This window comes from Pinus tabuliformis, chromosome 7 (genome assembly GCF_031772625.1).
Source record: "Pinus tabuliformis cultivar Carrire ecotype Pingquan chromosome 7, CPIR1, whole genome shotgun sequence".
Lineage (NCBI taxonomy): Eukaryota > Viridiplantae > Streptophyta > Pinopsida > Pinales > Pinaceae > Pinus > Pinus tabuliformis.
In genome coordinates, this window is record NC_142293.1 from 1,421,121,709 (window position 1) to 1,421,134,794 (window position 13,086).

At 32.2% G+C, this 13,086-nt stretch overlaps 1 protein-coding gene across 1 annotated transcript; it reads right to left on the minus strand.

Moving 5' to 3' along the window:
- Positions 1-1,260: 1,260 nt before the first annotated feature.
- LOC149252998 (uncharacterized) lies at positions 1,261-5,271 on the minus strand. Its single transcript, XM_089456745.1, has 2 exons — positions 2,381-5,271; positions 1,261-2,215 (listed from the first exon to the last, which is right to left on the minus strand). Exon 1 carries the CDS (start codon positions 4,987-4,989, stop codon positions 3,271-3,273), a length of 1,719 nt encoding a protein of 572 aa, XP_089312871.1. The 5' UTR covers positions 4,990-5,271; the 3' UTR covers positions 1,261-2,215; positions 2,381-3,270.
- Positions 5,272-13,086: the final 7,815 nt, after the last annotated feature.

A 13,086-nucleotide genomic window follows, 5' to 3' on the forward strand; every position in this document is an offset into this window, starting at 1 on the left:
GCTTGATGCATTTGACCGCCTCCTACTTACTAGGCGGCAGGAGTTGTGTAAGTAGTAAAATCACTTGGACAGTTCCACCAAACAAGCTATTGTGGAAGATAACCTTTCTGCATAGCATTTCATGGAGTTGAGGGACAGACTCTCCATACATATTTTGTCATTGGATGGCGATTATATGTAATATGTAAATGGTGCTTCTTCAGTGGGGATGCTCTTCCCCCCACTGAAAGCTAGCACAGGAAGACATACTTATACTCGCTTGATGCATTTGACCGCCTCCTACTTACTAGGCGGCAGGAGTTGTATAAGTAGTAAAATCACTTGGACAAGTGCACCTGGGCTTATACCCCCGCGGTCGGGACGGTCGGCTTGCCGCCTTCCCACCCGGGTTCTATTCCCCTCGCTGCACGTTTATGGCTGCTCCTGCAGCAGATATTTGTACTATCTTGCTTCTGTAAAAATGTCACTAATGTGATTGAGACAGTTGTATATAATGTAAATATGTACTTTGGGCCTAATACAAGCTTCTAAAGGGACTAGCCCCCGATTTATTTAAAAAAAATCACTTGGACAGTTCCACCAAACAAGCTATTGTGGAAGATGACCTTTCTGCATAGCATTTCATGGAGTTGAGAGACAGACTCATTGTCCTACCTCCATACATATTTTGTCATTGGATGGATGCATGTTTGAAGAAAAAAAAAATACAATTTTGAAAAACAATTTTAAAATGTTTGGTTTAATTTTCAAATTGGAAGTTTCTGGGATTTATTATTTAAATTTATTTTTTTGGAAAGATGATATTGACAATTTAGGGTCCACCCTTTTCAAACCTCTATTACTGAATTTCATCTTTGTTTTGATGAACTTTGGTAGAGGTTTGAAAATTGTCAACTCTAATATATCAATGTGAATTATTTTTTTAAGTTATTACATAAAATTAGTTGGTTTAAAAAAATTTAAATGATTACCAAAAAAAACTAAATTTTCCATTGTGAAATTAAATCCACTGATCAAATCAAAACAAGCACCAGAAGAAAACTATTTTAAATTTTGTTTGACTTGAAAGCTTGAGTTGTTACAGAAAGACTGCATATTTCAATGCGAGATTAAATTCATTAAGAAAATCAAAACAAATACAGAATGCTCTACTTAAAAATCAATTTAAATTTTATTAATATTTTAAAACATTCAGGAAAAAAATAAAAAATGCCATCCATCATTTTTGTTCAGGCCACCTAAATTAAGTACACCATTGCCTTCATGTATAAATCAAATCTTCTTACTTTTGAGTATAAGTTTACACTAAAACAACAAAGAGGGTTGTTTGGTGTGAGATAAATTTATTTTTACTTATAATTTTCCAGGAGGATATAATTTCATATATTTAGAGTAAAATGACTCATGCTGCCCTGCACACCCAAGGCTTCTCTCTATCTCTTAACCCGCCCTTGAACCCAAACATAGCAGAGAGTGGGATGGAGGCCCATCATGTAGAAGGTTTCCACATCCCTCACATAGCCACACCATTCATTCAACATAGTGAAACCTCTGTAAAACACCTTTAACACAGCTTTTACTGAGATATTTACCCACAGTCCTTTCAGGCTTCACAGATATAGTTTTACAACTCTGTAATCTTCTTGCTTCAGCAACCTATCTCACAGCATATCTCTGCTTGATTGAAGCGAGGAGCTATATTCTTTAAACATAGAGCTTCTATTAAATTAAAAAAGAAACCCAAAAAAATTCTTCAAGGCTTCTGTCTATCTCTTACCCTGCCCTTGAACCCAAACATAGCAGAGAGTGGGATGGAGGCCCATCATGTAGAAGGTTTCCAGAGCCCTCACATAGCCACACCATTCATTCAACATAGTGAAACCTCTGTAAAACACCTTTAGCACAGCTTTTACTGAGATATTTACCCACAGTCCTTTCAGGTTTCACAGATATAGTTTTACAACTCTGTAATCTTCTTGCTTCAGCAACCTATCTCACAGCATATCTCTGCTTGATTGAAGCGAGGAGCTATATTCTTTAAACATAGAGCTTCTATAAAATTAAAAAAGAAACCCAAATTTTTTTTTCAAGGCTTCTGTCTATCTCTTACCCTGCCCTTGAACCCAAACATAGCAGAGAGTGGGATGGAGGCCCATCATGTAGAAGGTTTCCACAGCCCTCACATAGCCACACCATTCATTCAACATAGTGAAACCTCTGTAAAACACCTTTAACACAGCTTTTACTGAGATATTTACACAGTCCTTTCAGGCTTCACAGATATAGTTTTACAACTCTGTAATCTTCTTGCTTCAGCAACCTATCTCACAGCATATCTCTGCTTGATTGAAGCCACACCATTCATTCAACATAGTGAAACCTCTGTAAAACACCTTTAACACAGCTTTTACTGAGATATTTACCCACAGTCCTTTCAGGCTTCACAAATATAGTTTTACAACTCTGTAATCTTCTTGCTTCAGCAACCTATCTCACAGCATATCTCTGCTTGATTGAAGCGAGGAGCTATATTCTTTAAACATAGAGCTTCTATAAAATTAAAAAAGAAACCCAAAAAAATTCTTCAAGGCTTCTGTCTATCTCTTACCCTGCCCTTGAACCCAAACATAGCAGCGAGTGGGATGGAGGTCCATCATGTAGAAGGTTTCCACAGCCCTCACATAGCCACACCATTCATTCAACATAGTGAAACCTCTGTAAAACACCTTTAACACAGCTTTAACTGAGATATTTACCCACAGTCCTTTCAGGCTTCACAGATATAGTTTTACAACTCTGTAATCTTCTTGCTTCAGCAACCTATCTCACAGCATATCTCTGCTTGATTGAAGCGAGGAGCTATATTCTTTAAACATAGAGCTTCTATAAAATTAAAAAAGAAACCCAAAAAAATTCTTCAAGGCTTCTGTCTATCTCTTACCCTGCCCTTGAACCCAAACATAGCAGAGAGTGGGATGGAGGCCCATCATGTAGAAGGTTTCCACAGCCCTCACATAGCCACACCATTCATTCAACATAGTGAAACCTCTGTAAAACACCTTTAACACAGCTTTTACTGAGATATTTACCCACAGTCCTTTCAGGCTTCACAGATATAGTTTTACAACTCTCTAATCTTCTTGCTTCAGCAACCTATCTCACAGCATATCTCTGCTTGATTGAAGCGAGGAGCTATATTCTTTAAACATAGAGCTTCTATAAAATTAAAAAAGAAACCCAAAAAAATTTCTTCAAGAGATTCGAACCTCGTTAACTGGTTGGAGAGTACTCCCACTTTCCCCGAACTCCAGCCAAGATAGCATTGAGCAAGAATGAAGAGGAGTAGACTAGAACTCCACCTCTGTCAGTGCACCAGAGCTGTCTGGAACCAAGTTCTACCGAAGTCTCACTGAAACCAAATTCCTGGGAATACTCACCGAGAAGACAACTGCCAACTCCCCACTTCACCCAAACCAGTCCTTGTAGAGCACTGTATACCCAAAAACCTTTATGCCCAAAAGCCTTTACATCCCAAAATCGTGCCATTGCGCTGCCTGATACAATGAATGCTATCTCCAAAACAATCACTGTCCAAATCATTGGATTTTTTCTCCAACTAAGTCCATCACTGATAGCATTCAAATACACATGCAAGCAGTCCAAGCCCAAGGCAATAATAATGGCTGTCATTATTACAGCAACTCTGGCTTTAGAGGGTGGCATGGACTTTGTATCATACCATTTTCCAGGACCTCCTTCAAAAGCAATAAGCAGAGCCCAACTAATGGAGCAAATCATGTTGACAGAACACACTATAAAGGATAATGTTCTGAGGTTTAGACGATTACCTCTGAAGGTTAGCACTTGGCAAACATGGGTATTAGTAGCATTTGAATTAACTCGAGCCTCGGTTAAAAAGGCATTAGCAGCAAACCCACTTCCTTTACTATCAACGAGATGATCTCTTATCGCCCTCCTCGCAACCAGAGAGCTAGAAAAGCCATCAACTCTGAACCAGAAAGTTAGAACAAGGTTCACTAATACTTCTGTGATTCTTGGCAATATTAAGGAAGCAGTGCTGTATTTTAATCGTGCTGAGCATTTCCCTCTTTGGGCAATGTAATTTTCCAGATCATCCGAAGCCATGATTCTGATTCCTCTGTCTTCCTTATCTTTAGACTTCAAAGATCTGATCAGCATCTTTGTCCAGACGTCATTCTCTGCTTCATGCACTGGAATGCAGATGCAATTGTGCTCATTTAAAATGGGGGATGCCTCAAAAAAGTTAGGCATTTGATATATTGCAGCAGGGGATCCCACCATGGACTCACGCTCTGTCAATCTCTGGCCCTCCACATGTAGCAGGCCCTGGTTGCAGCCATGACAGCCATTTCTGAGGCAGCTCAGAGATGGGAGTAGACACAGAGAATCAGACAGTCTCTTTAGAGTTCCAGGCATTCTACAAGCGATCATGATTGTGATCTGTTCTACCGTCCTGAATACAATGCATCTGCATGACCCCCTGCAGATACAGCTCTCGCCAGCAACTCGGGCAAATTCTAACTTAGTCAGGCATGGCAGTAAGATGGAATGAACATTATAGGCCTTGGAAATATATTTCATGAATTGCCTGATGGAAGAATTGGGCTTGGGGTTTGAGAGCATTACAACAGAAGCATCCCCTATCCTGCATGTTGTGAGTCCAAATCCATTTATGTCAGCCAATTTAGGACCTCCTATGGTGGCCAAAGCATCCCTGGCACCCATCTCGAGATCGAGTCTTCCTACTAATAAACTGGTAATAAAAATTGCCGCATTGCCTATACAGGTAATCACCACGTCAGGAAAACTAACAAAACCTGTTAAGTTTTCACTTAACTCGAGCTGTGCTAGAGCAATATTACAGAGCAATCCCAACCAGACAAGCAACTTAAGAATAAAAAACTGCATCATACATCGCCTTCCTTGCCAATCTCTGAATACAGCCATTTCAAAATACAATCTATGGGGAAGCTTTTCTGAAATCAATATTGACTCTGCAAATTTTGCACAAATCAAGTTTTTGAACAGAACATTTAATTCTATTGCCTACTAGAAGCCCTTCACAAATCAAGTTTTTGACCAGAATTGAATGAATTCTATTGCCTAATAGAAGCCCGAATTAATCTCATTGTTGGATAAAAGTTGTATTTTTTTTCCAAATTATACTGAATTTATATTAGGGTCGTTACTCTGGATAGAAAAACAATCTCTCCATGTACGAGATTTACCAGGATTGTATAACTGGCACAGGTTACTCCCGATCTCAATTCTTGTTGTAAACTTTAAATCAATAAAATTAAATTCTGCACGCGCCAATTAATGTACAACCTTATTAACTTTATCAGTAAGGAATTTGATTTTGAACATCTGATTTCTTTTCCGAAATCTTCTTTACTGACTAAGAACATATGGTTCGCCATGCCTTCTTTACCGGATTCCCAATCCTCCGTTTAGGCACGTTCGATGATGTGAGGTAAAGAGAATCATTTCATGACTTTTTCTTTTTCTCTTTTCTTTAATTAATCTAACATCGTGAGAATGTAATTGTTTTTTCCCAATGTTATTTATAAATAATTTAAAGCTTTGATGTAATAAGTAATTTATATTTAATTATAATTAAATATATATATTTGAAATATTATATTATTTTTGCTATTTAAAAAAATAAAGAGTCTCTTTTAAATTATAATTTCAAATTTAAATAATAATTATTATTTCTTTTAAATCATAATTTTAAATTCAAATTTAAATAATAATTATTATTTCTTTTAAATCATAATTTTAAAATATAGTATTTGGATTTTTTTTTTTTTATTTTTTTTTTGTTTTTGTTTTTGTTTTTTTTCTCTTTTTCCTTTTCTTTTTTATTTTCAGTTCTTATTTTTGATTTTCCATAATAGTTTTGATGTGTCATTGAACACATTGTCACAACAAAAGTGGATATAAGACTAAATATTCAACATGAAGAATGTTTTGCAATAAAATGTTATAAGAAATTCAACGAGAGTTGCATCCATGAATAAGATTATCATTAAGCCTTTGATATCCTCGTTGAAATAATGAATTGAGTTTTAATAGTGATCCTACATAGTGCCTTCACATTATTACATTATTAATAAAATGAGCTACAAATTTAAGATTTGAGTGGAGTTAAACTAGTTTGGCTCCAAGTTTTTGTCCAAATATCACTAGTCAAATTGTTATTACTATTTTTTTGGACTTCTAAATAACTACAGAAGTATAGACTCAATTATTTTTAAAATTTTTACATACTTTCTTGCTAACTTAACCAAATTTAGACAAGTCACACTTCTTATATTCACTTATTTAAAACTAATTTCATTGTTATATTTTATTTGTTATACTTTTAAACCTAAAATGACTTATAAAAAGAATATAATTATATTATTTAATTAAATTAAATTGATTGCATTATCAATAATTTAATTTACCAAATAATATATCATAATTTACTATAAATTTATAAACATATATTTTATAAATAAACAATAAAATCAATTATATATAAAAAAAGGCAAATACAATCCAATAAATTATTATAAAATATATTATAATATTCTATGTTACTTTTCTTTATATTCACATGGGTGTTCATATGAGGAAATTATTATAAAATATATTATAATATTCTATGTTGCTTTTCTTTATATTCGTATTGGTGTCCACATTAGGATGTGGAGCATCTAATTCCTGCCATGAACGTTTTTTTTCTCTTGGTTCTAGTAAGATAGAAATAAGTGAAGTGTATATTTTAAATATATTAAAAAAATCATATATATATATATATAATTATATAATTTTTTTAAATAATGAGAAAATTTATAATAATTTAATTGTCAAATTAATAATGAAATCATTTTCATCATTTATTATTAATAAGTGTGGAAGCTCATTATTATTATTAAAAAAAATCACACTTTATAAAATAATCTAATGGTTTTCCCTAAGGGGTAAGCTTCCACTCCTACCAAATATTTATAGGTTTTGGGTCATTAACTTGGTTTTGGTTTTGGGTTGTTAACTTGTTTCCCTACACGGCTAAGCAAACTCTTAGTCAAGCACAATCACTTTTAGTTCATGATTCTTTTTTATAAATTCATGGAAATAATATTCATATTTAAAAGAATTTTTTTTTAAAGAATTTTATTTATATTAAAGGTTGTCAAAGTATTATGAAGAACATCATTCAATAATTTGTTAATGTTATTGAAAAATCAATGATGTCAAAAATAATATTAATTATGTCATTTTTCTCTTTGCGTCAAATACTATATTATCACGATTGAGTGTAACATTTCTATCAATAAAAAGGTTCCATTACAAATATATTTGCTTCACTTTAGTGGAAAATACAAACAAAAAATTGTGATAGAAGTGAACTTATAACATGTAAAGTTTACATAAAATGTTATTAAAGCTATAACTATACATTATTATTCAAATGCATTCATAAATAATTATCATTACTTAGAGCATGGACCACACAAAAAAATATATGTCAAATGAACATTTTTCAAAAAAAAATAAAAATCCATAAATACATGTTAGAGATGTAATATATGGTTGTGGCTATGTAGATATAGATATGGAAGAAAAGAAATAGATGGATGAAAGCACCTATAGAGAATAATGTATGCCTTGATATGTATTTTAATTATTGAAATCTCTTTCTAGAAACATATATATATATATATATATATAGATATAAACTTACAATAATACACATATAGTGCATATATTTCAATTACATATATTATATAAAATATATGTTCTTAATTAAAAACCAAAACTTGGATTTTGACATTTTTAATAAGTGTAGCCTTGATCCCAAATCATATCATGATACCATAACAAAGAGATAAAGAAAACCATGACCCACTCATAATAGAGGGATAGAGGGACTTATGGTCACTTGGACCAAATCTAAAAACATAATAGATAGAAAAAACATAGAACTAAAGTCACAATAGTGATCTAAAATGATGGACATTAGTTATATCTACTATGACGTCCCTAATTACATTGGACAGAAGGACACACTGCGACATTGGTAAGAGATTAGCAAAATTTCTAAACTCTTATTTCTCAAACTATAGCATTATTAACATAACAAATTATTTTAAAGTTATTTAGCAATAATAAACATTAGCAAGAAACCGTCAATGGCTCAATGAATTGTGGTAATATGGAGTATCAATTAAATTATGGGTAACCCAGTTAGGAATGTTCTATGTGTAACTTATATTTTTAGAATTTTTTTGTCATGAATATATCTTTACTAATTATTTTGTTATGAATATGTTGCTCTAGGTATTTGAGGATAATTTCACAATTGTCTTGTTTAACTAAGTCTTTGAGGAAACTTTCTCAGTCCCTGTGGGTAGTTTTTGACATCTGGGTTTGGTATCCCTACTCTCTGCCTCTAAAGATCTGTGTTTCTAGCTCTAGAATTTAGTTTGTTTAGCCAATTGCAGTTTGAACAATGTGACCTAAATTCCATGTTTGTTGGTAATTTTCAAGGTTAGAGGAATCATTTTAGTTTCTTAGTATTTAGACTTTGTAGAAGAGAGTTTCACAGGTTATTTTTGGGTTATGTCATGAACCTGAGATGTGGTGAGTTTGAAAATATTATGGGTTTTTCTCTTGTAGTGTAGCCATTAGGTAACGATTTCATTGTATTCAAGTCAGGAGGTCAGGGTTTCGTGTATCATCCTTCTTCCTACTTTATAGGTAGAATGTCTATCATTCTTTGTCCCTATTCTTCACTTGCAGTTGTGCTCACGCCTCTTAGATAGAGAATTAACAATAAGAGTGGTGGTGGAGGTAACATTGGGCATAAAAGGGTTCACCGTTTTGCCCATGAATTTGTTGCTACTCTTCTTGATGTTGTTCCTCTGGAAGTGAGGAAGGAAATTTTATTAATGGAAAATTGGGAGGCAAGGGAACATCCTTATCACTCTGACTCTGAATTGGTGGGGGAAGATATGAAATGGGTTCCGGACCTTGGTAGATTCTAGAAAAGTTGGCTTCATTTTATGAATTCTTTGGTTTTACATCAACATATGGTTACTCTATTGTGTCTCATCTTCAAAGATAAACAAGTTAAAAATTGTGAATTTTCCTCTTCATTAGAGGAAATTAAGTGTATGCTCTGCAACCAAAGGTTATGTATGGATAATTTGGACTCTCGTTTGGCTCGAGTAGAAAGATTCTTCATGAGTGATTCTTCCTCTGGTGATCTCACTGATACTTTGGCTAATATTGTTTAGACACCTACTCTAATATCCTCTGACCATGACTAGGACAATGACTCCAGGTATTTTTCTCATCAATTTTTCATATGTTCTTCATGTCTGGATTCTTGTGGGCATTTGCTTTCTTATTATCAATCTAAAGTACATAGAATGGGAATATTTTGCTTATTTTCTTGCTCCACTTCTTACAGATTTCATCGAGGTGAAGTGGGAATTTTGGGTGTTTTGCTACTCCCCTTTAGAGCCTTGAGCCTTTTCAGTTGGTATCTTTATAGCATTTAAAATCCAGGGGCCTGTGTTTTTGGTCAACATTATCCTAATGGTGAAAGTATTTCAATGTTTTCAATACATTGGTGTTTATGGTCCATAATATTGATGAAATGGTTCTAGTTTCGCTTGATGAGATAGTGCATCTTCTCCCAATTTGCATGCATGTGTACTATGGTACATTTCCAAATGGCTTCTGGCTCTCAACTATGTGACATTTTTATAAACCAATGGCCATATCCATACAAATTTCTTGTTTTTGGAGGTTGTTGTTGTGTATCGTATGCTCTTGGCACTACAACTATTGTGCTTCCTACGTTCTTATGTCATGTTGTTTCCTCTTTCGTTTTGTGCGCACTATGGATTCTTCTCTGATCTTTATGGAGGAAAGTATTGCTGGTATTTCTCTGAAGAAATGGTTATAAACTGGACAATGTTTTTAAGTTCATGCTGCTCATTTCCTTTCCTATTCACATCTCTTGGATAAGTGTACCTGGACTTATACATTGTTTAGTTTAATGTTTTCATGGTGTAAATGAAATGTATTTGTTAGTAGTTGTGTTCATAGATGTGAATGTTTTGGCTCCGATGGGGGTTACTAGTTTTGTGGGTTCGTATCATTGGGGGCATGGGTATGGACTTGATAACAATGTAACCCTTCATTCTTTTATAATGAATATAAAGTGCTGAAATTTACAACAAAAAAATTAATTGTCATTAATATATATTTACTAATTATGTAAAAAAACCCATACTAATAACAATTCGCAGGATGTATAGATAAAAATTCCTTATAGATAACAATTTTTTTTAGCTCAATAAAAAATACAAAATAATTATAAATCATAACTTCTTCTTTAAAAAATTTGTTTTGCAATTTTTTTATGAATCCACCTAATCAACCATCAATCACCAAAGAACACACTTCATTGCTCATGTTGCACACCAATGTTCTAACTAATGAAGTGGTAAAGCTTAATAAAGTTTAATTTTTGTTCAAAATATTTAATAAGAGTTGTAAAAAATACAAGTAATTCCCTTTTCATTCAAAAATTATGTTAGTTATTCTTTATTTTAAATTTCTAAAAATATATTTTTTTTTACTCGCGTTTTTTGTGTTTTGTTTACTGTAGTTTCATGTTAATTTTATATTTTGGTTTATAATATTGTGAAATTTAGAAAGATAGATATTATATGGTTTTAAAAATTATATGGGTTTAAAAATATTTTTAAATTTGTATTAATATTTTATTATTTATCAAACAAAAAAATATCATATACTCATTTGAATGTGTGGTATAATTTTTTTATTTTATTCTTAAAATTTTATGTTTTTTTAATAAAAATAGTAGTAGAGTATTAGTTGGGTTTATTTCAAGTAGTTGAGAGGAGTAATCATTATCTTCTCCAACAAGGTTCAATTCACACAAGTGATATAATGGGTTTGTTTGTAATGACTTTAAGCATTTTTGTTTAGTCTGAATAGTACCTAGAACAATGAAGCATGTATGTACCTAATATAGAAAGTATTGTAAGTTTTTATCCTCTTTTAAAGGAATATGACTAGATAAACTAAACTTAACCAGATAAGAAATCAGAAGAAAATGCAAACGCAACAAACTTAAGAGGCATAAAATACTCCATAGGTAACTAAATGTTGTTAAAATATGTACGCAATATCAAAAAAGCTACAAACCATATGACAGTGTTTCTAGCTTTGCTAGAAGGACTGCAAATCACTGGAATGTCCAAGACCTGTGGGCTCAAGATAAATGATATACTCTATGGGAGGACAAATATAACTGAAATATGCATGGAATATTTCTATCTCTAAATTTCCTCAAAATATTACAAATTGCTAGAAAACATTAGTTACCACAACATATATAGTATTATGGGATTTCAAAACTGTATCCAAATCTTAATGACCTCCCTTAAACTTGAAAGTCCAAATACAAAGGAAACTAAATGGACCATAACCTCTTTGGCGACCTTTGATTGTTGGGAGGTTAGCCATATCAGAAGGTATAAGATCAACAAATTTTATGGCCAATCCAACAACACAATTTTACTTCAACCACATCAAAATTCAATATGTTTCAACCACATCAACATTCAATATGGAAATAATACTAACACAATTGAACAAGGCTTTTCAATCTCATAGGAATTGAAAATAGGAAATTAATGCAAAAATGAAAGGAATAAATGGAGTGGAAATTATGGTTTCATGCACTTTTTACGCAACAAAATATCTAACAATGTGACTTAGTGAAAAATGTTTGAGCAATGCTAAATAAATGTTCAATAAACACAACCAGCATACCATTCATCAAGTCTTCAAGATAATGGAATCCATAATGGGGAAAGTAGACAAAAATTGTTAATAGGTGCAACAAATCACAACAGAGTAATTAGATTTTATTATAGACTCGCCTAAGATTTACATATTTGAAACAATTTTAAAATAATTTATATTTTATAGTTTTTTCCTTCTAGAACATCTAATTCTAAAGTTTCACTGCACATGAATAAAATTATATTAATGTATGATGTTTATATTTCACTATGTAAGAATTTTGTAGCTCAATATTTTCACCCATTAAAGGTTATATTTCCTTCCATACTATTAAATTATTAGAGCATGCATAGGTAAGGACCTAGAAAATAGTTACATAAACTTGCAAGAAGAAAGAATGAATTATGTATATCCACTAATGATCAAAACATAAAGCAGCTAAGTTAATCCTAACTACATGCAAACACTAAACTAACTAAAGCTAAGTGTGATTTATTCTTTGTTCATGTGCATGTACACCACATGCAAGCACTAAAGCTAACTAAAGCTAAATGTGCTTTATGCTATGTTAAGGTACCTGGTGCATGTATATCAATTCTTATAGTAATTATTGACTTTATTACAAATTTTCCTAATAACTATAGATTTAAATTTGTTTTCTAATCAATTTATATTTTATAATTTTTGTAGTAAAATTATCAAACAACACTCTAAGCCAAAATAAATCAAAATAAATTAATATAATTGTATAAGAATTTTGTAGCTTCACATTTTGAGTGAATATTTCATATTGATGATAGAGAAAAGTTTACTAGAAACTTGAGGCTACAAAATTCTTACATTGGAAATAAAAATCACATAAAATTCTTTCACTAAAAATCAAAATTATATATAGAAACATTTGGGCACAAAATTATGACACTAAATTTGATCTTATTGAAATTTCCATATGGAAAAAGAAACATTTTCTATCAAAATCTATATTCTCACAATTTGGTTTTATTCACAATTCTATGTTAGAAAATAATCATTTTCTATAATATAGAATCCTAGTTGCATCAAAATGACTCACTTGTAAAACTAGTCAAACAAATTACAAGAAACCTGTTTTCTATGTGTTATGAAACCAACTCACAAAAAGATAGAAAAGATAGTTGAACGCCTTAGAATTCAACCTCTTTGAGGGGGCAACCTCCTTTACAT